Genomic DNA, 24616 nt, shown 5'->3' on the forward strand with positions numbered 1-24616 from the left:
AGCACGGATAGATAGCTATGTCTATCTGTCTTTGCTTGTGCGAAGGTAGGATATATTGATAAGAAATCTACTGAGTAAACAGTATGTGACGTAGCGTCGATGTGCGCATGCGCATTACTACAAGGTAGGACGGATGAATGGGTAACACAGATAGTTAGAACACCTGCGCTAAATCTTTTAGTGGTACGCAGTACCCGACCGTAACCGCTTACTGTCACCACTGGTTGAAGTTAACTTTTACACCACATGGTGTCGCTAATGATATTTGGATATTTTTCATTTGAAACTGGACTGTTTGCTTAACCTTGCCTCTACACTTCCTTACAGAACTGTTTTTGAATGTCATAAAAAGTCCAGATTATATATTGCTGTAAACTCTTTTCACTAAATAGCATAATTACCATTTTCCCTAGAGTAAGTGTTAATTATGCTGTAACACACCCTACTCACCACATGTTTTCTTGAAGGAACACTTAAATGTCAACACGTACACAGCTTAGCATGTTTAGACATTTTTTTCAACTTAAAGGAAGGGGAGCACAGATACAAACCCATGCACTATTAAACTTGCCATACCACTAACTTTACAGACAGCACTCATTTCTGATTTTGGCTTCATTTTATGTGTCAGATAATTTCAAGACAATTGTAGGACACATACGCCTTATTCTTGTTTTTAAGTATTGTTTTCATTTTATCAGAGAGAGTGACGAAGTCCACCCAAGTGGGAGGACTTCGCCTGGAACAAATTATTTAAAAATGACAGCTATATATATTTTTCAGTCTCACGGCCCTCCCTGAGTTCTTGCTTTGACCAATCGCTTTTTGCCTGCATAAACCCATCTAAATGCTCCCTTCTCAACTGTTTGAAATTTTCAATTTTAACGGTTGCATAAAATAATCACCCACATATAGATGCAAATATGTTGTGGAGAATCGAACATTTATAGCGTCCCTTATGTTGTTGCAAACGTAAGTCACTCTGCTTACCTTCTGAAATTGTCTAAATAAGACTTCATCAGGTAGTTTTAAAAATTCCTACAACACTCAAACCCATCATCAGTTTTCAACGTGCACAATGGTGACGTTTACCATATCGTAATGGCGGTAGCCTGAACTATTTTGAATTCTTATCTGCTTTTCGAGGTTTACGGCGCGTCTGCGCGGTAAAATGACCTGTTTTGTTGGTAAAAACGATTTATAAGTTTACTACTATAATGGATTCTGTTGTTGGCGACGACGTGACCCTCCCTGTTGATGTCAACGGAAGGTAAAAACTAAAACAAGGAAAGCTAGCGGGCTGCTGCTAGCTAGCATGTCAGACCGTTGTATGTTGAAGCTAAGTCATATTATAAATCTGTCACCTAACGCTCTATTTGTTTCCCCTTAGTCAACATTTATTATACCATATTGACTTGCATGTTGCGAGTTATTAAAATAAATTGCTTTTTGAATATTAATATACGGAAATTGCTTTTTTAGGCGTTAGTATTACATCTTATTTTGTATTGTTTTATTTTAAGTCTTACGTGAACTTTTCACGTCATAATGGAGAAGCTTTTTAGGATATGTTAACGTCGAAAACCGCTTAAGGCCAACCAAAAGATTGTTAGTTAGTAACTTATGCTATTAAGTAGTTAGGGTTGAATGAATAGTCCCATCACTTGACATTTTGACAGTAAATAATCGATCTGTATTTTTACTTAGCTTGTGTTATAAAATTGTTATTGCCAATAGATCAATTGATCAATATCGTATAAGGACTAGACTACGATGTCTGTAGATGTAAACAGTGTTTTAAAAAAAGAGATGGCATATCAATCTGATTGGATGATGCTGTGATATGACTGTGATGGTAGGTCGGCATTTGAGCTGTCATTCTGGGTGTATTAAAGCGGAAATTATGAGCCAATGTGCTCCGGCTGTAGCAGCGACGTCTCCCTCTTTGCTTTGTGCAAGAGGGGGAGTTATCATGCCGAATTTATTTTCAGTTTGGGTTTCCCCGCTCCTGCCACTCGTGCTTTCCCTAACCGAAGATTGTGATTGTGGTAGGTAAACATAAATTTTTTACAGCGCTTGTTGTATTAGCTAGTTCATAGCTTTCCTGTTTCGCTGTGAAACTAGTTATATCTGTGCTGTTTTGTTTACCCTTGTATCGATGGTTGTTTTACCTTAAACTGACACAGTCCAGCTGTGCTGTGGAAAAGCGGTCATGCAGGTGGTAAGCTTGCCTCCGTAATTTAAGATGTTAGCTGATATGTGTGGTGTGAGTTACTTATTGGCTAATTCTGAAACCTGATTACTGTTGCTGTTTCAGTTTTGTTAAAAATATGAACTTTGTTCTGATGGCTCGTGTAATGGGTGGACTTTTCTTTTTTTTAATAAGATTGTTCAAAATTATGTGTGCTTAGTTGCTTTTATGTTTGACATTTGCAGCTGAACAAAGTGAGAAAAAGAGGAAGTCATTGTTTACAGAATCTTGCATTGTTTCCATTTGAGGGGTTACTATGTACGAGGCACTGACAAAACACTGAACAGTCACTGTGGCCTAATTATGTTTTAGTTTCAATAAAGGGCATTTTTGTTATGTTGAATATGTTTGACAGTAATTTTTCAGCAACCGCTGCTGTCACTGTACTGTGTTGACTCTTCGTTTACACAGGAAGAGGCTGCTTGACATGTGAAACCTCAGTGATGCAATGATTGTCCACACAGAGTTAGTGGCGTTCAGTGTTTTTTTTGAGGAATATTGCATTACACTGGGTAGTTTTATAATTGTTACTTTTCACATTACATCTATTATTTTTATGTTGGTGTGCTTTTGCTTAACCAGATATATATATAGACCAAGACTTCTTTCACAAGAGTGACCTGGTCGAGAAAGGCGGCTGCACACATCATATCAGACAAGACAGATAGACAACCAGAACAAACATAGCAAATATATAAAGTGTAATCAGTTTGGTTTTTGTAAATTACAGCTTTACAAAAAGGTGTAATTTTTGTTAAAAAAAAAATACAGATTATTTTTTAAATTCATGTTAACACTTATGTCTCCAACTTACTGTAAAATGTTTTATGACCTTCACAGTGTTTGCTGTTGGTTAAACCAGAACAAACACAGGGAAGATGTGTCATTATGGTGATAGATTGACTCTGGAGATTATTAAAATATGTTCCCCATCAATTTATAGTTTTACACAGATAAAAATCTGAAAAGTGTGATGTGCACATGTATTCAGCCCCAATGAGTCAGTATGAAACCGTGCTGACCAGTTTCTATGTTCCTGGTTATCCCAGTGTATGATGCTGATACCACCATGGTGCATTCAGGGTAGAGAGCAGTGTTAGTTTTCTGTTAAGCAAAGCCCCTTTTAATGTGCCGACTCCCGAAATGGATTTCAGAGCAAAAGGGAATGAAATACTTATCCATGTAGCACTTTTCAGTTTTTTATTTGTAAAACATTTAGAAAATGATGTTTCATTTTCCTTCCGCTTTGCAATTATGCAATACTTAGTGTTGTTCTATTTCACAAATTCCCAATAAAATGAATTGACCTTTGTGGCTATGAGGTGATACAATGTGGAAAAGGTCAAGAATACTTTGGCGGGGCACTATAAATATCAGACTCTGTAAATATGATTTTCCAAAATAGAGTCTTTCTTTGATTACATCTTGCCGCAAGTTTTAAATCAATAATTATTTGTCTTGCTGGTGCATCGTTCATTTAGAAGCTGAAGTATGTGTAATGTAAAGCAGTGGCAAGAAGTTTTTCAGGGCTTTGTATTATTAGATATGAAGGAAGATGCAATTGGAACCACTTAGGTCTTTTGTTTTTATATAAAGCTCATTCTCCTGCCTTAGGAAATCATTTTTTACAAATCAGCTATGATACATGTGGAAGTGACGGGTACAGGCATACCCATTTGTGTTCTTGTTTGTTGCTGTCCAGATGTGTGTTGCTTTGTGCTTTGTTCCGAGTTAGAAATGCCACTGTCCCTTCACAGTGTGATGCTTTGCTGATTCTGGGCCACAGTACTCCGCTTGTCTAGCAAATGAAAGCTCCTTCCAACCTCTATTTTTTGTCTCCTCCTCCCTGTGTGAACACAAGAGCTTGGCTGCCTCTGGCACATGATGTCACTTACACACAATTCTTGTTTTTATGTCTTTGAAGGGACCTCTCATTAAAGACATACCTTTTCTTGCACCTTAACCAACACACTGTATGCGTAAACCTAAACAGAGTTTGGGTACTTTAAAAAAAAAAAAAATCCAAGTAAACAGTTTGTGTTAAACAGTTTAGTCCTAGCAGTCAAAGTCCAGTTCTAGGACCATAGATAAAGAAAAACATAACAGCACACATACAGAGAAAGGACTCAATGCCAGAGTGAATGGAAATGAAGCGGATTCATTCTGAAGCTATTTATAGAGCATCCTTAGGGCTCAGTGGAACTAGCCAGTATGAGCAATACATAAACATGTGTCCCTGTTTCTCACATGATGTAAATCGAGAGCAGAGCTTCATTTGATATTTTTTTGACGCATCTTTCTCTCTTATATCAACAGAATTTCAGGGAGAGATGAGAGTAAAACTGCTAAATTATACTTGCGTCACAACAGAACGCTGCACGATTAACAAATGAATGTTTGTTTCCAGCTGCCAGCTCCCAGACTCCATAAATGCAGGAGAGTTTTCTTCAGACAACATGACAGGTACGGTAAAGCTTCCTTTGTTTGTTTCTTTTCTTGCCCAGGTGTGCGATTCTCATGTGTATTAATTAATTCTGCTGCAAAATTGGAATGCCCTCCCACAATTTTATCTCCCAAAGCCTTAACGAGGCGCTAACAAGTTAATGTTGATCAGCAAACACCTTTCAAGTTATATACTCACCTCTTTGTTTGCTGTATGCCAGTAGTTAGCAGACCATTACATGCAAATTAATTAAAAACTATAGGTCATCTTTATATGGAGCTGTTTTTGTCAAGTTATTTTTCACTTTATGTAATTAGACACAGAAAAATCTGGCATTTTATATTAATTTAATTTTTTGATCAATGTGTTTATTTTTTTGTTTAGAAGAAACAAATAGGGGGTCAGCTTTCACACGTATGAAGATTTTGGCACACTTGAGTCAACTCACGGTTTTGATTATCTCAAATAAACTTCCAATTAGAAATTTTTGTATTTGTTAGCCTAAGTGATTGTGAGGGATCATTTTAAATAAACTGTAATTGTAGTTTCTGTTATTTCTATAGTTTGTACTCAATAGATATCTTTTCAAAGATTGCAATTGAATCTTTTGCTTCCCTTTTTGGATTGTAGCTGTTCTTTTATTCTTTTGTTGCAGATTTGATTCAGTTTATTAGAAACAGATGTGGTGATGGTAACTGATTTCTGCTGTTTTCTCTTTTGTTGCTAAAATGAACAAAAACATGAGCATGATAAGCAGTTGTTTTATCACACATTTTCATTACGGTACTTAAACATCTGTTTAGTAATTAAGTTTAAAAGCTTTTTTGGCTTCTCCACTTGTTCCTTGTGATTGTCTCATGTAAATCTGTTTTGGGTGGCTGCGGTTGAAGTATTGTGCACCAAAAATATTATTTTTGCACTTCTCCATTTTGACTCTGCCTGTAAAGTCAAGTGCTAAACTAAGATGGACTGTTTGTTGTTGTCTCAATGATGAACATCAGTAATTTTGTTGGATTTGGGTTCTAAAGCACAAATGAAGGGCAATTGTATTTATTTTGCTAATGCTTCCTTTATTAACTTAGTTGTTCTTTTTGTTATATTTTAGTAAGTTACTCCTCCTTTCACTTCATCTCCTCAGTATTCTGCAGAACGTCCAACTTTCTGCAGAAAGTTGAACGTTGCAAGCTGCAGTTTCTTTGATGTTCTGTAATGGCTTTCCCCAGCGTTGTAGGCAGCAATTAGCTTTAACACTGGACAAAAGTGGCTCTGACTGGTGCCAAGAGAATCTCGAGTTAGAGATGACATCAAAGCATTCACCTGCCATAAAATCGCCTGGAAATAAAAGTCTGCAAAATGTTACATGTCAAGAATGACTAAAGGTTTGTGGTATTTCACATCAGTGAAGATGCCTAAAACACAAAAATGGATCTCTTAGGCAGCTTTGAAAAGCACAGAATTTGATTTTATCCCTTTTTGAAGTGTGAAGATCTATGAAGAAAATTATTGTAAAACATGTTTGCGTTCAAACTTAACACTTGTCAAAAGTGTTAGATAAGTCTAAAAATATTTAAAGGACATTATTTGCCATTGATTTGCCAAGTAGAACTTGGATATATGTCCTAATGCATTGATCATGCTGTTTTTGTTTTTAAGTTAATTAGACAGATGACCCAAAGCAAAAATGCCCTCCCAGGCATGTTAATTGTTGAATAATTTAATCCAGAAGTAGATCATGTTATAGAGTTTCAAGTAGAACTCATCTAAGTAAAGGCAGAACCCAGAAAAACATCAGCAATGGTGAAATATCCCCTTTACTATATGAACAAAATGGAAGTCTACTTCAGCTTAGGCTTGTTTCGTTATTTGTGAAATTCAAGGCTAATGTCTTGCACTTAAAAGTTGAGAATGTAGTGAAAACTCTAGAATAAATCTGGAGAACTATTAAATAAAAATAAATATAAAAAAATAGGAATCTAAGGAACATATTAATGACCATCTGACAAATTTACTTTGATTATTTGTATGTTAACCATGTCTGTTGGGTTCATTTCAGTGTGAAAATCAATATAATGCTTACTTTGTAAAATATTCTACTCCTACTAAACCTTCTGAAGAGATTAATTTAATTCTAAAATATATTTTTTATTTCAAAAGCATTTAATGTTTGTAGGAAAAATGCAAGTAAAAGCCTGTTTGATAGACATTCACTGCCTGTTCCTGTTGAGCAGGAGAAATCGTGAGTCAAGAGTTAGAGTTTGGAAATGTTTTGTTGTTGTACGGTTACATGATCAGCTGCTCGCTGCTTCAGTTGGCTCAAGCAGGGAAGCCCTTAGAAAATGATTTTCCTCCTGTGTCTCCGTACTTAAAAAATAAACCCAGAAACTTCTTTCTCTTTTGCTTTCCTTCTCTTTGAAATAAAGGAGGGTGTGTTATGAGTAATGTTCTGAAGTTTTTGCTTAATGTGGTGAAATTGTTTGCTGTTCTTCAGCTCCGTCGTTTCCTGAAAAGATGTCCCCCGTCAAAGCTCTCACCATGAAGGACTATGAGAATGTGAGTAAATGTATCGACTTTACACTTTCTTTCTTGCATATAGACAATTGTTTATGATTCATTGCGCTGTAGTGAAGTAATTATGGTACACGAGAAGCATGGTGTTAGCTTAAAGATAATGCCTTAACCTACTGCTTTAGAAAAACAAGTTATGAACTTGATCCACTATTCTCTTCAAACCAAGACATTCCATTTATGGACATTTGGAGGATGAAGCGTGTGTGTAGGAGGATGAGGGTTGAGGTGGGCTAAACTCTGCATTTCAGCATTTGAATGGAATGCATGTTCAGGTTCTGGGCTCACGCTTCAGACTGGCTGCACGATTCGAGGCTTTTAGAGGGGTCCAGACTTCTACCTCCTCCCTTCAGCAGTGCACCCAACCCCCACTTACCAGATGTACCCTGCTCTGACCCTCCAGCACAATGATACACAGTCTGCTAAACACGTACAAGCCTCCCTTGCTTTTGAAAATATCCACACATGCCCCCTTTTATGCACTTGTGTAAATACTTTTTTCCCACAAATATTGTCTCAAAGATTTGACTCGTTGCTGCGTAGATGTCTTAAATGCATTTTATGTGTAACAGGATTTGATCAGATACCTTTATGTTTAACAGCAAATCACAGCTCTGAAGAAAGAGAACTTTAATCTGAAGCTTCGCATTTACTTCATGGAGGAGCGTATGCAGCAGAAATGTGATGACTCCACTGAAGACATTTTCAAAACGGTATTATTTATTTTGTATCAAATACATCGTGCCAGGGTATTTACGCAATTCTAACAGTGTCGTATTTCATGCCTCTGACTAAAGTTGAAAGAGTTTGGAGGAACAGATCAAAAGATCATCTAGATTAAAAGTCCTAAGGTTATCTAATGGGATCTTAAAGCCTTTTTGTCCTTAGCCTCATTAGTTGCACCAATCAGGCTTTTCCTGGCCTTAACAGCTTCCAGATTTTTGGTGCGATCTGACCTGCCAATTTTAAACTTTAACTTATTGTTCTTATTTTTATAAGGATTATTAAACAAAGAATATGCTGCACTTTCCTTCATAATGATGTTAGTTTTTAATCCTAAAGAAATTAAGTATTATTCCAGCGTCTACATCCAAGCATTAATCTCTAAACTGTATCTTGTTGATGCATTCATTGACTGAAAATAGTGGGAGGTCTTTGTTATGATGCATTTATTGAACAGGAGAATAATCAGAATTTTCAGTGTTTGACCCACCGATCAAAGCTTATCAAAAGAAAAGTGGCCAATTCTGTCTGACAGATTGATTGGTGCATCTCAACTTTGAATTATTATTATTTTTTGTTTGTTTGAACTTGCTCTTTATAAAGTTATTGCTCTTTGTAGAACATTGAGCTTAAGGTGGAGTTGGAGTCGATGAAGAGAGAGCTAGCTGAGAAACAGGAGCTGCTTGTGTCTGCATCGTACGTATTTCAGAAAACTCATGTCGGCGGGCTGTAAATTTTCTACTATTAAATATGGATGTGCTAATTAACCCGAGCTAACCTGTGAACGTTCATTCCAGTAAAGCGTTGGAAAGTCTAGCGGGTCGAGAATCGGGAGAACCCCAGCGAGTGAGAGAGCAAGCTCAGAGGGAGATGGACGCATTAAGAGATGTATTCAACAAAAGGATAGCAGAACTAGAACAGGTGAGTCCAAAATAATTTAAAAGATAAAGATCATGTAATACTTGTCATAAACAATATAAACAATGTGTTCAGTTCTCTCTTTTTTTTTTTTTCTTTTTTTTTTAAATAATTTTTACTAGATCAACATTAGTTTTGCTAATAAACCTAATTAGTTCTGGAAATGAACAGTTGCATAAAAAATAGCATCTTTTTCCATATTTGCAGAATTTACAGGCAGCAGAAGAAGAGGTTGGGAGGATGGCGGCTATTGCTGAAGAGGAGAAGCTTAAGAATATAAACATGGAGAAGCAACTTCAGGCTGTTGCTTCAACAGACATCCGTGCCCCGTTTTCTCTCCCCAGAACAGTACAGGATTTACAGCAAGCTCTACAGGAGAGTGACAAGTAAGAAACAATAAGATTACAACTGGAGTATGTAACTTTTATAAAAATATATATTTTTTTACATAATCTTTAAAACTATCACCATGTCATGACAGTATAATATGAGACAGATAATCTGTAAAAAGTGGTGAAATACACCACCTGGTCTGAAACATCCAATCAGAGCCAGGAGCCCTTATACTGATCAAAAAGTTTCAAATGTCTTTAGCTTGGATTGATCATTGTAACTGTATCAATGTTTTAAACAGAAAGTACATTGTCATTTAAGAACAGCATATTTATTTGAAGGTGTAATGTTATCAATAAGAGATACAGAAATATTTACTCATTTAGAAATAAATCTAGCAGTCAAATGGGAAAAACGTCCCATTTGACCTGAGAACCAAATGAAAGTTGAACATGTTCAGAACATTTAATACATAAACTGTGTTTTCTACTCATTTCAGTGAAATCAAGCAGCTCAAGATCACCGTAAAGAACCAGGAGGCTTTGATCCAACAGCAGAACAGCGGAGACTCACAGACAGATCCGCAATCAACCAAGCAACTCTCTGAGCTTATTGTAGAAAAGGACCAGCAGCTTAAGGTGTGAATTAAAATTTCTCATACAGATTAGTTTTTTTTCTGTCATGTCATCTGAAATTAACTTAAAGACGTGGAGAAAATGTAGCAGTAGAAGAAAAAGTTTTTCTTCCCTACCATCTTTCAGAAAAAAACATTTAGTCATGTCCCGATTGTGCTGTTATGATCACTGTGGGAAATTTGCTGGACCCTCCACTTTCCCTATGCGTTTATTGTATAAACATTCTTCTTGTAAATAATCTTTCTTACAGTAGAATTTTTGACTTCAAATTATTTGGAAATGGTCTTCTAACCTTTCACATATTGATGGGCAGCAACAGTTGATTTTCTAAGGTCACGGCTGTTTTTCCAGCTGGGCAGGCGGGTTGACACATTTGCTGATTATCACTTAATCACATTCTTTTGATCAGCTGCACCTGGTTGATGCTTTAACTTTTACAATCCTGAGAAGTAACACGGATATATTTAGTTTTTTTCCAGTGGCTGTAATGAGAGTGCTTATTAAAAGGACTCTTGGGTTTATAAAGGACTCTTGTGTGTCTCCTTTCCAGGAACTGAGGGACGAGCTTCAAAGAGAGAAAGACAAAGCGCAACCAGACCAAGAGGTTGGTGATTTTTAGATATTTCTAGAAACTCTTTAAGAAAATGTTTAACTTCTTTGGCACAGTGACATTGATTCCTATCTGACCACTTACTGTGATTTTTCTCAAACGTTTCGCCTCCTTTGTCATGTCAGACCTTTAATGTGTTTTTGGCAAGATACCCAAAACACAACAAAAATCTTAACTGTGAAAAAGCATGCAAGATCATTCAAATATATAAATTGTAAATGCCCACAGGCAGTGTTCTAAGGAACAAAGGTTTGCTGTTGTTTGGGTCTCTGGAAACATTTAGTTGCTGGATTTATGTCTTGCTTTTGTCTACTAGTGTGCCTCCTTGGGCTAATCTTCCCCTCAGCTTTAATAATGAGGGACATCAGTCTTTATAGTAAATTTGGGGTTTCAGTGTGGCTGGCTGACACTTAACTGTGTCTTTCTTTTTTTGTCTGAATCTGAAACATATGGAGCCTAAAACATTAAATTACAGCCTGATGCATGTAAGGATTTACGTCATATAAATATCTTTAATGTCTTGGTTTCTGATAGGATTTGGGTTAATATGGACTTAAAGCTTTATCACAATATTTCGTGCTTCTTTTGTGATAATGATAAAAGTGATAGGAATTATTTATTCCTTATTTTTTAGTTAACTCTTTGCACGGCACAGCAATCATAGCCCCACAAACACAAATGCTACTCTTGAAAAACATGCCCTTTGTAATATGCTTTTTTCAGACACAAGTCACATAAAGAAGTGTAATTTACATCACTAAAGTGCACACAGTAACTGCATTTAATCATATTTTTAAATGAATTGATATTTATTGATACTCTCATTGAACAAACAGTGGAAAAAAAATACAATTCTGACAATAAGGATAGTTTAATTAATTAATGATTAATGGTGTTATTTAATGTTAATTAATGATTATTTTAAATCATCATTGATTGGAATTTATTGTAACAACAATAAATCAAAATCTTATAAGAAATTTATCACGATAAATGATAAACGATAAATGCCCATCCCTACAAAGAATGGTTTTATTGACTGAACGCTTCTTGATGTGCGTAGAGTAGTACTAGGTACTTTTGAAATGTCCTGGCTACACCACAGATAACTACAGCAGCCTCAGAGGATTTGATCTGACTGAATACGTGGGGGAGAGTGAAAGAGAGGCGGAGGCAGGGATTATTAAGGCTTAGGGCTTATTGTGCTTTGCACTCGGTCATTCGCCGCTATGCTTGCTCGCTGATGGAGAGAGAGAAAATGCAACATGGCTGGACTGTAGCTGTTAGGATGATAGCCATTAAGTCTCGGGACACTTGATGTGGCAGACGTAGGTCTTCTGGAATTAACTGAAGCGGGCGATTGTCGAAAATCCAAGGCTCCATGAAGGACCCGTGTCGTATATGTGGTGTCCGTCTGGTGGGAAGCCAGTGCCGCTGGATATTTAGTTCATCGGGGAAGAAGAAGCTGCAGGTCATCCTGTCCCACGTGTTGGGTCGGGAAGTGATCCGTGATGGTCGTGGAGAATTCCTCTGTGGAAAATGTGTGTTCCAGCTGGAGAAGGTTATTCAGTGTGATATTAATATCAACCAGTTGCAAGATGAGCACAACAATAAGATTCAGAAATTCCTGACGGAGAAGGAACACCTGATCCAGTGCATTGTCCATATCTACAACAGAAACAATCCTGGGAGTAGTTCTAGGGGAAGTGCCCGCTCCAGGACTCCCCTCAGGTCCTCTGAGGTTGGCAGTCCCGATGTGGACGCCGTGTGTCAGCCGCTCCACGAAGGACTGCTTTTCAGGGAACATGGGAGCATTGACGGGGAGATTCGCATGAGAAGGTGTGTGAGTTTGGATAGAATCGTCGGTAAAGGAGTGCTACCTGGCCGCTCGGGGCTTCGGAGCAGCAGACTGGGATCAGGCGCTGGGCTAGATGGATGCATGAAGAATATGGGACTGAGTGGCACACGTCACCGCTCACAGAGCATGTACCTTGATCTGGTGCAGCGCAAAGGAACGCTGTCTAGGCAAGGACTCAAAAGTCACTCCACTTCTCTACAGTCTCTTAACAGAGACTTCTCCTCCGACCAGCCTGCAGATCGTCCTCACAAGCGAAAACTTTGGGACTCAAAGTTGTTTCTTTCTGGGCACGGTACCAACAGTGACCCAAGAAGAAAAGTTCAGCCAAAAGCGATGCTCCACAGGTCCTCAAGTCAGCCGTCTGTAATCTCTGACCTAATCCAGCTCCTGCGCTGCATCTCTAAGCACCGAGTGTCTGCCCCCTCAGGCAGTCGTATTCCCGTGCTGAGGAGGTTAAACGCTGGCGCTGCTATTACTCGAGCCAAACTAAGAAACAGAGAGGCAGAATGGAAGTCTCTGCAAGATCTCACTGAGGAATTTAATGATCAATATGCCCCTGTCAAATTAAAGGTAGATAATGTCTATAATGGTGTCTTGGTTCATCTGTGCCTTTTTAAGTGAAGTGACGAATTCTTTGCAATAACTCTTTCATTTGATTTTTGTTCTCTCTTTTTGTGTGTGTCTTTTGATATTATTTAGAGGAGCAATATAAATCGATTGGAGTCCGTCAATAAAATGCTGACTGAAGAGCTCAACCGGGTGAAAAGCGCCAATGAAAACATGACAAAAACACTGGAGGATTCACAGAATCACAACAAGGTACAAGAGGCATTACATTCTGCCACATGTTCCCTAAATAACTGAATGTGAAATATGTTATGTAACATAATTTGCTGTCTGTTGTGGATAGACCCTGTCTGTGACGTTGGAGGAGAAGGAGACTGACCTTGACACAGAGAAGAAAAACGCTCTGAAGAGAGATAAAACCATCCAAGGGCTTACCCAGGTCCTCAGAGAAAAGGAAAAAGAGGTTAAGATATATTTAAGAACCGACACCGTCTTCTATCACTCTTAAGTCATACCATGCTCTTAAAATGAATTTGTGCATTTTTCAGATTGAGGAACTTTGTCAGGAGATTGAGGACAGAGATGATGCTTTGGCCAAGGCCAGAGAGGCTGCACATAAAGCCCAGCTGCAGAAATACCAGGCATGTTGTTCCTACTGTATGTTACAGAAACTAAAACATCGATCCTTCATTTTACTCTACATGGAGGTTTCACTCTTCCCTCTAGATCTGTATATTCACAAGTTTCTTAAGATACTTTGGTCAGATTGAAGTGTTTTTCAAAAACAATTTAGTACAGGTTTGATCAGCTTATAGATTTAGTTTGATTCTGATAGCTCTTTTAGAATAACATTAAAAACTTAAGTGGCCATTCATTATTTATATTATGAACACAGGCAGAGTCATGGCACATATAGCAGAGAGCAGTCGCTATAAAAAAAAGGCTTTACTATTATTTTTAAATAAATAATAGCGGACATTTTTAACTGTTTTAGTGTCTTAATTTAGTGGTTACTGTAGCTTTTACATCTCATCCTGTCAGCCGATTCACATCAGCAATTGATTTTTTTAGTGCGTCTCTGTATTGGTTAAAAAAAAAAAAGGCAGTCTTAAATTTTACTTTTTAAACATTGTATTCAGGGAGTAGAGGAGCATCAAAGCCTGTTAATGGAAAAACAAGCTGAGTTGGCCCAACTCCAAGGGGAGCATCACACCAAGGTGCTCGAAGCCCAAAAACTACAGCGTGCCTTGGACAGGAAAGAACAAGAACTTGCTGACCTGCAGCAGTCAAAGGACCAACTTGAGATGGAATTAGAAGACATGCAGCAACAGAAAAAGAAAGGAGACAAAGCCCTAAACGTAAAGTAGCATAAAGGCATTTACTGTCTTTACATTTTTCCTTCCCCCCAAAAAAAATCTAATTTCTTTTCATGTGATTATTTTCTTCTCCCAGGATCTCGCCAATCAGCTGAAAAAAGTGAACAGTGAGATGAAAGAACGGGAAAGTGCTCTGGAACAGCAATACCAGGAGATGCTGGAACAAACCAAAAGAAAGCTGCACAGCCATGAAGTCACCATCCAGAGGCTCACAACCACACTGGCTGATAAAGAGCAGCAGCTACAGGTGACACAATCTATGTTTAACCAAAAGATCTCTTTGATTTTCATTTTTAAAAAAGATCTCCTTTGGAACCCTGAAACTTATGTTTGTTTATCAGGAATACATAAACATGGTCAGAGACTTGGAGCAAAGCAAAAGCCCCGGCAGTAACGACGGCATGCTCACCAAGCTGCGGCAAAGGCTAAAAGAAAATGAGAGCGCCCTGGAGGTTGGGATGCCTTTAATGTTATCTGCTCACCAGACGGACAATAATTAGATTTTTGACACTTTTTTTTTTGTTTGCTCTCCAACAGCAAGCTCTGGATGACAAGTTTTCTGCCATTGAGGAGAAGGACAATGAGATCCATCAGCTGCAGCTGCTGCTCAGAGAAAAGGAACGGGACTTGGACCGGCTCAATAACCTGCTCACTCATAATGAGGAAACCATCAATGTAAGTAGCTTTTAAAAAAAAAAAAAAAAAAAAAAAAAATATATATATATATATATTTGACTGTGTAAAAATCGTAACCTGAATGTGCTCGATGTATAGCAATTAAATTTTTTCTTGCAGAACTTTGACAGTCTTATCAAGGAGAAAGATGTGGAGCTGCAACATCTTGCCAACACTCTGAAGAACCTGCAGAGAGCCAAGCAAGATGTAGAAGATAACCTGAACAGATCACTGAGGGAGAAAGACGCCATCATCCACCAGCTACAACTCTCTTTAGAGGGCAAGACTAAAGATATGGAAGTTAGTTTACCAAATTATTTTTCGTCTTCGATCCACATTCAGCTGTGGAGATTTTAACTTTCAGTCGTCACAGCTGTCTAGTTTCAGCCTGGTCTGCATTGTCTCTAAATCTGTTGCTTTGTGTAGGAAATGGCGAAGAACGTTCTGAACCACTCACAGAGTCATGCTCAGGACCTGGCTGAGCAGATGGGCCAGAGGTTAAAGGTCACAGAAGCAATGCTGGCTGAGGCTGTGAAAGCCAGAGAAAGACTAATAGATGACAATGAGAGCGCTGTGAAGGGACTGTTGGCTACAATTAACAGCAAGGACCAGCTTCTTAAGGTCAGTGCACAGGCGTAACTGGTGGGGGGCGTAGCATGGGGCATCTCCCCTCCCACCGCTTTTGTGTGCCATGTTCAGCAACTAACCAGAGCCAAAAGACAAAAAAAATTTTTAGTTTTCTTCCAAACAAATGTATAAGTTGAATAATTCTGCTTCATGCAGATCATATTTGCTAAATGATGACTAGACTATCCATTCCAGAATATCTTATTAAGCTAGTTAACAAGATAATGTCTATTTTACATTCATTGCTAGTTAGTTAATGCCAGGAATCTTTCATTTCTGTACAGAAGTTGTACTCACTGTTGCTTTCCACATATTTAAAAGAAGTCTTTATTGTCACAATAGAAAGACCAAAATCAGGAAGGAGATAATAGACCAGAGGCCAGCAGCAGTGAAGTTGATGATGCAGGGTTTTCTCAGGTAGGCCAAAGGAGAGATTCTGACTTGCTGAGGAAAAGATATTTGTTGCAGGGAGAAATCAGGCAAGTTAAAAGGACTGGCTTTTTACAGATGTTACAGAATTGCTCTCATTCACTCTCCAAAATATTTTTTGGCTGAATTGTAGGTAGCACCGGGAGAATGCCATATGTAGTTCAGATTTAGACAATTTTATTTTATATTTTCAGATATTATTTGTGTTCAAAAAGGCAGCAGATTTGTCATTCCATTTTTATTGATCTCGATTAGTTTTGCGCATCTGAATAAAATTTATTTCTATGTGCATTAAATTAAATTATCAGGTTTCTTAACCTGTTACCTGTCACTTCCGTTTTTTGTTCCAAGTAATAATTTACATATAGGAATAGTGTTTTACTGAACATGATCTACTTCCTACCCTGTAGATGTTGGGGGGGGTAATTGTGTCAACTCAGCCAGTTTGGCAGCCAAAACTTTTGCTTTTGTTAGTATATAGTTTGAAGAACTGAATTTGGTCTCCTTGTGCTGCACTGTGGCTCTTAATGATTGTTTGTGTTTAGCCACAAAGGAGAGATGCTATTGAATGCGAGATGTTGACCTCTGAGAAATTATTTTCCAGGCATTTATGTTTTGAAAGAAGTAAATTACAGTCCGAAAATGTTTGGATTTTCAGACATTAGTTGGATCCCAATGTATAAAAAGTCTTCTATCTGGCTATCAGTTCTTTGTTTAATATACATCAATTCATTCTCTCATCTGTCTGTCCTTCCAACCTTCCGATGTTTTGTCTAGTTAACCTTTTTGTTTTTCTTACAAAAGATCAGCTATAGATACTTTAGCATTGGGAATGTAGTGAAGAATAATAAAAATAAGACTTGTTTATGGAGTGGTGGGGAAAAACAAGTCTAACCTACGGATTGCGTTTATTTGCCGTTTTCTCTCCTAAGGAGTCTGCAGAGCACTTCAACCGCATGCTGTCTGAGCGTGCTCAGGAGATTCAGGAACTGAGGAAGCAGTTGGCTGATAAGCAACAGGAGCTTGCCAAAGCTGAGAGGAAAAGCTCGTCAACAACCCAAGAGAGTTATTTAGAGACGGCAGAACTAAGAACCCTACTTGTGGAGAAAGACGGCCTCATTGACGTAAGATCCCTTACAGCTGTTAAGCTGTCGACTTGAAATGTCCACAAAACATGAACAACATAATTTGTTGGGTTACTTACATTAAAAGAAAAGTCAGATATTATCTTTATGCGTTGTAATGTTATTCTGCAGAAGCTTTTGCAGCGGGGTCAGGAGAGGGACAAGTTCTTGGCAGAGATAAGTCAGAAGGCCGACGGAGATCACGTGTTGGAGCTCAGGCAAACAATTCAGATTATGCAAGAGAAACTTGATGAGAGAGAAGGTGAGACTTGGGTCTGCTTTAAATCTTCATTTTGGATGTTTAAACCTAGTCTTTGTATTGATCCTACGTTTGATTCTGTTTTGTCTCATTTGAAGCCGAGCTATCAAGGAGAAACACCGAGGACAATCAGGAGAACATTCCAGTCTCCAAGAAAACGGTTGTTGTCCTGAAGAAAGAGTTGGCTCAGAAAACTGAAGCACTGAACAGAGCTCTGAAGAGAGAAAATGAACTGAAGGTCTGTGAGCAGGAAGCACATTTTCACATCCAGTGTTGGGGTAATGTTAGCAGAAGCTTATTTATTGGTTATTCTGCTCGTTTATTTTAACTTCCAGATTTCTTTGGCTGATCTCCAGTCACTGCTGTCCGAGCTCCAGGGTCGCAGTGAAGGTCAAGCTGCAAACATCGATTCCCTCACTGCTACACTGAAGACCAAGGATGAGATTATTAATGTAAGAGATGAATGCCTGGTAGGGGATCCCACACGGAGTTTTATTTAGATTTAAAAGTCTAAATAAATATTTTACTTCATTTAATTTTTTTCAGTTGGGCTGGTTTTTATTCTGGATCTTATGTATGTGATGCACATTCATCCATATGTTCATTTATCGGTTTATTTGCCTTTAACTTTTCCTTGTGTCCTTCCTTGGACCTGTTTTTTTACTGTCTCCCTTTCTTCCATTAATCCACCAATCCTTCCGTCCTTGAGTCCTTTTATCCGCCCTTCCTTTGCTCCTATAATCTTTTGTTCAATCCTACAAAAAATTTTCAGAGTGTTTGAAGATTCCATATTTAAAGTCTGACATAAATTATTGGGAACTTTTTTTATTTTTGTTTTAAAAACAAGCCAGAAATGCTGCGAAGTATTTCATTTTGAAGTTGGTAGGAGCCCTGAGAATTTGTTGGTGATTAAAGCAAATAGTAACTGGGATTAAAGGAAGTTTTTTTTTTTCTTTTTAGATGGACTTCAAGCTTTGTGTTCTTTAGACATCCATCAAGGTTCCTTTTTGATTTTTGAGCAGGTTCTCCATCAACGCCTTGGCCAGGGAAGTGACAGCCGGACTGATTCTACTCAAGACCATCTGATTGGCTCCAACATGGATAGATCTCTACCTGCTCTGCCTCAGAGAGAGATAACCATGATAGGAGGAGACAGCCAGCAAGACGTAAAGCTTTAATTGGCTCATCATCAAATGTGTAGCAACATTTTACTCACTAGTAAGCTGGTTCCTGTTTTTGCCCTCAGGCTTTGCCCCATCATTCGGCCTTGCAGCAGGAGCATGATGCTCTACATAAAGCCCTGAGAGCTGAACAGCAGCTGTACTCCAGTTTGGTTCGGACTGTGAAGGAGCCGGATAGGTAAGAAGAGGTGGAATGAGCTGCTTTATATCTTTTAATAAGCAAAATGATAAAAAGTGACTTAATATGTTCGCAAAACATATTGGGGTTGATGCACCGATTTCTTGTTCTGGCCTAAAACTCTATAGTCCATACAATCTGAATTGTGCTTGTGTTTAATTTAACAGAAACTGACTATGAAGAAAAAAATTGTGCTGCAGGTTTATTATAGAGCTGGTTGTTTTTAATCCAACTAAACATGAAGGGATTAAAAGATTATGCCAATGTAATAAAGCAACATATCCCTGATCTGCACCTGATTTAAATATGAAAAATGTACATTAAAGAGATGTTTTTCAATGTACCAACAGAGTGAAAATGTAATAGTTTATAGTTTTTAAGGCATTTAATAAACAAGGAAAAAAAACTTTTTTTTTTCTTTTTTTTTTTTTTAATATTTGACCTGCCAAAAATTTGCCAGTTTCATTCACAGACTGATTAATCAGTGCATGGTAAATCACTGCAAAGTAAACAATTTGGGGACGTTCAGGTTGTTTGTGTGGGTGTTAACTCTGTTGATCCTCTTGTGCTTTCCAGTGGCCAGCGTCTCCATGCTCTGCAGCTGGAACTGACGGCAGTTCAGCTGCTCAGGCAGCAGCTAGAAGACGGCGTCAAAACTAATGAGGAGCTCAGGGATGACTTGGAGAGAGAGATACAGAGAGCCAAACTCAGAGAAGGTGCAGTGAAACACACTGGGCTCTAGATGATCATGATAATTAAACACAGAAAATACAAAGCGTGGTGGGGAAACAACAGCTTAATGTCAGTGTGTACTCAGCTACTAGGAAATACAAACACGGCTGTTGTATTTTTACATTGTTTTAATTCACTGTACAAATGACTCACATCACATCTGGCTGAAAAGCTTGTGGCTCCTGTTTGTTAATGCTGCATGCACATCTGCTCCATCCTCCTCTCATCTGTCTGCTCTGTCTGCCTGCTGCTTTGTACCCAATCATCTTTTCATCTGCATGTCTTTGTCTGTACCTGAATTGCAACTTGTTTCACTGTCACTAAATACATGTGTTCTCCCGAAACCCATTACAAATAAAATAAAAATAATGCCTCTGTTGCTTTATGTTTTTTTCTGCTCCACTGTCGGAGTGAACTGTTCATTTCAAATGCTTGTGTACACATCACCTCTCCATCTGCATTGCTTCACTAATCTACCCATTCTAACCATCTGTTGTTACATTATTATATAACAGCTTCAGTGAAAGATTGATATGTTTGTTGTATTTTTCTGGTGAAATCAGAAATTGAGCAGAAAGGAATAAATAAATCCTCACCCTGAAAGTTTCATAGCATGCAGAGTTCACACTTCCATGTAAGGCTGCGAATATTAACATATTGATTTTTCTAACGATTATTCAGGTTTCAAAAAAAATAAAATTGGCACATTCAGCAGATTGTTCATGAAAGCCTTGTTTAATCAGTATTATAAAAATACTAAAAGATGCAAATAAGAAATTCGATTCCTTTTTTAGATGAGTAAATAAACGTTTTGTTGCTTGAAATACAGTAACGGCATTCCTTTAGTGAACACTTATTCACTTGTAGCAAAGAATGAAAAATCAACATATGAAAAGCTCAGTACTTTCTCCTTGACACTTTAGAGCTGATCTGTTGATCAGTTATATGAACTGATCAATAATTGGATAGCAAAAGGAATCATAAATGCAAAATACATATACATATACATATACATATACATATACTTTTTCAGTTTCGGCTTAAATACTACCCTGTTTTCTGTGAAACTAGCTTTTTTTTAAATTTGCATACTCTAGTTAACGATTAATCGATTACTACATTAATTTCATGATTATTTCAGTAATCGATTCATCACGATTAATCCAGTGAATCGTTTCAGCTCTGCTTCCATTAGACACTCAAATATAACACGACTTCAGTACACAGCCTGATTTAAGTCCTCTCTGAGGGCTGAGGTTGTTGTCTAAGCATCGTAGCTCAAGTGTCTGCATGCATGCGTGTCTCATGCCAGCGGGCAGATTAAGCGTATGCTCCTCCCACAGCACTATCCAGAGGGCAGCAGGTGTAGAAATAGGTCAGCCATGAGCAAAGCAGCCGAGGCTTACACTCTCCCAGACTGCAGCACAGACGACTCGGGCTAATTGGCTCCGATGACTTTTTACTTTAACTTTTAGTTGCATAATCATTATAATCTGTATGGAGCTAAAAATTAAAAAGCTGTATTTTTATAGTCCTCTGTGGTGTTTATAATTAGAGTTTTTCGTCTGAAATGAGAATGTGGGAATATAATCACTAATAGAGTTAGCATTTTTTTTTGGATTTGCTACTAATTTATCGTAAAAATCAAAGAAGTCTTATTGTATTTTTCCCCCCCATTTTCCGAAAATGTGAATTATTCCAAGAAAATATCCCCATCTGATCTAATCTCCATGCAGATTTTCAGTACTTTAATAGCTATGAAACTTAAACGCTTCATTTTAACTTCTTGCTAAAATTTATTCTAAATGTAAACATGCAAAATATGCTTCACTTTCAGGTTGTTTTTGAAATGTTACCTCCTCTAAAAATCTAAATAGAAAGGTGGTGGAGTTGTAAATAAACTTGCGTTTGGATCTGCTCAGGTATGGACCTCATTGATCCTAAGGAACTGGAGAGCATGAGGCATCAGCTTGAGGACGCCCAGCGCTGGAACGCGTCGCTGCAGGTTCGCTTGGGAGCAATTCAGAACCGTGGAGGAGGAGTTGGCGGAACTAGCCATGGTGGTAAGACTGAAAACACACACTGTAATGATTTCTCCACTGTTCTGCTTGTGAGATTTAAACGCCGGCTTTCGTGTCCAGGTGAAACTTTGAGTTTCATTGGAGATCAGACTTCTTACATGAGCATCTGTGTGGGAGAAGGGCCGGATGATGGCTCCCTTCAGCTTTCTCCTCAGGAACTTCAGCAGAAGGTGAGGCTCATACCAAATATTTAAAGATATTTTAAAAATTACAAACTTTTTTTTTTTTGTCTGTTTGTCTGAAGTTAAATCAGACCAAATTTCTTTTGTTACTTCTTTTGTTAAAACAGTTACTTCTATTTGCTTATTGCCAGAAAACGTTCTTTTCTTTTGAGATTTTTTGTAACTTTCTCAGACCAGTCAGGTGTAAAGGGTTGGTGTAAAAGAGACATTTGATGACATTTTGTTATATTGTAGTTTACCTGCTCCCTGCTGTAGAATGTAGAATACTATACCAAGAGATTATTAGTGACAATAATACATGATATAAAACAGTGAACTAAAACTGTTTTCTTTAGTTCATTTGCATTGTTTTTACTTCTAAAGTGAGGTGCTGGAAAAGTTTGAAAACTTATCTTGGAAAGTGCTTGAATTTTACTGGGAGAAAAGTCTCTGAACCCTGTATATTATTCTGTGGTTGCTTAATTAGCACGCACTATATGACTTGAATATGAAATGGATTTAATAAAGATACAAAACAAATAAGCTTTATTAAATCGAGTCAACTTTTTAGGAAGTGAAGTGCATTTGGAATACATTGATATATAAATTGTTGGCACTGATTGTGAACAACTTAAAATACACAAAAGACACCGTAAATCCAGGTTTGCTAAAACATCCACATATGACTGATCTCATGTGTTTTGGTTGTTTGTCATGCTAGAACTTTATTATTAGGCTTATTTTAGACTAATTTTAGAGATATTAGACCAAAAAATATCGCCTTCTTTACGGTGTGTAGTATTTAAAATAGTTGATTTTGGTAAAATAGTCTACTAAACTAGCTAAATATAATGCATATGTCAATAGCATGTACTGTGGAGAGATAACTGCACTTGGGGAAAGATGTGTATGCTGCAGGATTTAAATGTAATGGTTAGATTGGATTGTTGATTTTCATTTTTTTCAAATGTAAACAAAACGATACATTAAAAGAATCTTGACAGCAATTCCCTTTTTGCTGCAGGTGCTGGATTTGCAGGAGCATGTCGCTGGGCTTCAGAGTTTAAACAATGAGCTGCAGAGCAGATTATCACAAATGGAGAAGTCAGAGCGGGACGCTTTGGAAAAGGAAGACAAAGATCTGACCGGCAGAAGCCGGTTCAAACAGGTTAGGGGTCATAAAAGAGAGCTCCAAATACATGGAGTTCAACAGGAATTTTTTATAGTCTGACTAAATCCTAGATAATGAGGAATTGTTGCTACTTAGAGTTTGTTTAAAGTTCAGTCAGTTACTTGAATCATAAGTCATTGTCTAACATTCACCTTTTTAGCTCCTTTCTGAACTCCTAACCTACATCTTAACCTCTGCTCTGTTCAGCCTGTTACTGATGTCTCTTTGGTCTGTAGTGCTGAATGTCTAGTTTCTCTAACAAGTTAGTTGTTTGCTTATAGTAGAAGCAGCCCTTTTTTTCTGTCCTCCCTTTTCCTAACCACTCCGTCTTTTTTTTTTTTTTTATCTTTGTGTCCCATGAAATGGCTTCTTCTCTTCACCATGCCACATTAGACACATCATGCCATTCTGCTGTTGCTGTGCAGTGTTTTATGGATTCTGTTCCCTCTTTAAGTTTTCTTTTATCAAGCCATATGTGTCACACTCGCCTCCCATCCCATTACTCTAGCAGCTCCAGGAGATTTGTGAGAGGCAGCCACACTGTGACACTGACAGGGAACGTCTTCCTGGTCAAGATAAAGAGATCCAGACAGAGACAAGCACCTTAAGAAAGGTAAGATATTAACTGATACTTGAAATTATTTTTCACTTTTTGTCTTGTCACAGTTATGCAAATGAGCGTGATTTTTATTATGACATGGACCAACACAGAGTAGTCCATATTTGTGAAGTAGAAGGAAAATTTAACATGGTTCTAGGGCTGCAGCTGTCAGTTGTGTTAGTTATTGATTAACCTATCCATTATTCTAATAGTTAATCGAATATTCAGATTAAAAAAAAGTCTCATTGTACAGCCTTTCTATACAATATTAGAAATACATTAAAATAAACAAATTTTCCTATATAAATAAGATAAGATATTGCCTAAAAATGCATTATAACTTACCTATAGTGAATTTGAAGTATCCTTAATTTAATAAAAGTTTTTTTAATGGAATTTCAAACACAATGTTCTGAAATTTGTTTGGCCCCATTTTTACCAATTTCTTCTAGACTGAATCTAGAAATCTGCTCGGTGATGAAAACATGACCAGCAGGTCCAGCCAGGGTGGAGGGCCTGCTCACTCTGACAGCACCCTGTCACACAGCGGAGACGACGACGGTGCAGAAAGCAACACAGAGGCTTTGGCGCGGACGTCTGAGCTGGCAGGGTTTGTGTCAAACTCTAAGCATCAGAGGTTGGTCCTTTTGTTTAGTCAAGTCAAGATCTTATTGTTTTTCACGTTCTGTTAACTGAACGTCACACTGATCATAAGCTGCTAATTGCAGAGAGGAACTACACCGACTTCGATCAGAAAATCTGAAGCTGTGGGGTCTACTGAAGGAACAGAAGTCCACCGAGTGTAAAGAAAAAGAGAGCGCCGACGTCTCAGGGAACAGCAGCGATGGGCAGGCTGAATTAAGGAGGAGTTTGGAAACGCTTCAGTCTAATCCTAAACGCGGTTCCACGATCTTTAAATCACCAAAGCAAACTCCAAAGAAATCAAGCAAAGTGTTGGCTAGCGAGACCGCCGTCACTAATGTCAGCTCTGCAGATGAGTATCCGCAACCTCAAAGTAAAACATACCACAAGTCTCCAAAGCAGCATGTCACCAGACACAGGGCAAGTTTTATACAATTCTGTAAATATAAAGGCAGAATATATTCTTTTCATTAGCT

The 24616-nt window shown here is 37.9% G+C and overlaps 1 protein-coding gene across 11 annotated transcripts in view; it reads left to right on the forward strand.

Moving 5' to 3' along the window:
* The first annotated feature begins 1081 nt into the window (after window positions 1-1081).
* cdk5rap2 (CDK5 regulatory subunit associated protein 2) overlaps window positions 1082-24616 on the forward strand; it is a 35725-nt gene continuing 12190 nt past the window's right edge. For 3 of the 11 annotated variants that reach the window (XM_016681464.1, XM_016681469.1, XM_016681471.1), the window contains exons 1-24: window positions 11694-12915; window positions 13036-13155; window positions 13247-13366; window positions 13452-13544; window positions 14043-14261; window positions 14356-14526; window positions 14621-14731; window positions 14817-14954; window positions 15075-15254; window positions 15381-15575; window positions 15924-15998; window positions 16943-17134; window positions 17267-17396; window positions 17492-17631; window positions 17729-17845; window positions 18416-18559; window positions 18640-18752; window positions 19329-19468; window positions 21407-21547; window positions 21626-21735; window positions 22751-22894; window positions 23406-23510; window positions 23951-24135; window positions 24227-24560. In XM_016681464.1, the coding sequence (XP_016536950.1) occupies window positions 11860-12915; window positions 13036-13155; window positions 13247-13366; window positions 13452-13544; window positions 14043-14261; window positions 14356-14526; window positions 14621-14731; window positions 14817-14954; window positions 15075-15254; window positions 15381-15575; window positions 15924-15998; window positions 16943-17134; window positions 17267-17396; window positions 17492-17631; window positions 17729-17845; window positions 18416-18559; window positions 18640-18752; window positions 19329-19468; window positions 21407-21547; window positions 21626-21735; window positions 22751-22894; window positions 23406-23510; window positions 23951-24135; window positions 24227-24560 (4473 nt within the window). In that variant the 5' untranslated portion in view covers window positions 11694-11859. Of the gene's footprint in view, window positions 1271-1683; window positions 2049-4483; window positions 4504-4658; window positions 4715-7182; window positions 7245-7861; window positions 7973-8601; window positions 8679-8779; window positions 8904-9107; window positions 9287-9732; window positions 9872-10418; window positions 10473-11693; window positions 12916-13035; window positions 13156-13246; window positions 13367-13451; window positions 13545-14042; window positions 14262-14355; window positions 14527-14620; window positions 14732-14816; window positions 14955-15074; window positions 15255-15380; window positions 15576-15923; window positions 15999-16942; window positions 17135-17266; window positions 17397-17491; window positions 17632-17728; window positions 17846-18415; window positions 18560-18639; window positions 18753-19328; window positions 19469-21406; window positions 21548-21625; window positions 21736-22750; window positions 22895-23405; window positions 23511-23950; window positions 24136-24226; window positions 24561-24616 lie in introns of those variants that run through there. The other 8 variants (XM_016681472.1, XM_016681475.1, XM_016681473.1 and 5 more) reach the window with 8 other exon arrangements.

This window comes from Poecilia formosa, unplaced genomic scaffold, assembly GCF_000485575.1.
Source record: "Poecilia formosa unplaced genomic scaffold, Poecilia_formosa-5.1.2 Scaffold282, whole genome shotgun sequence".
Classification (NCBI taxonomy): Eukaryota; Metazoa; Chordata; class Actinopteri; order Cyprinodontiformes; family Poeciliidae; genus Poecilia; species Poecilia formosa.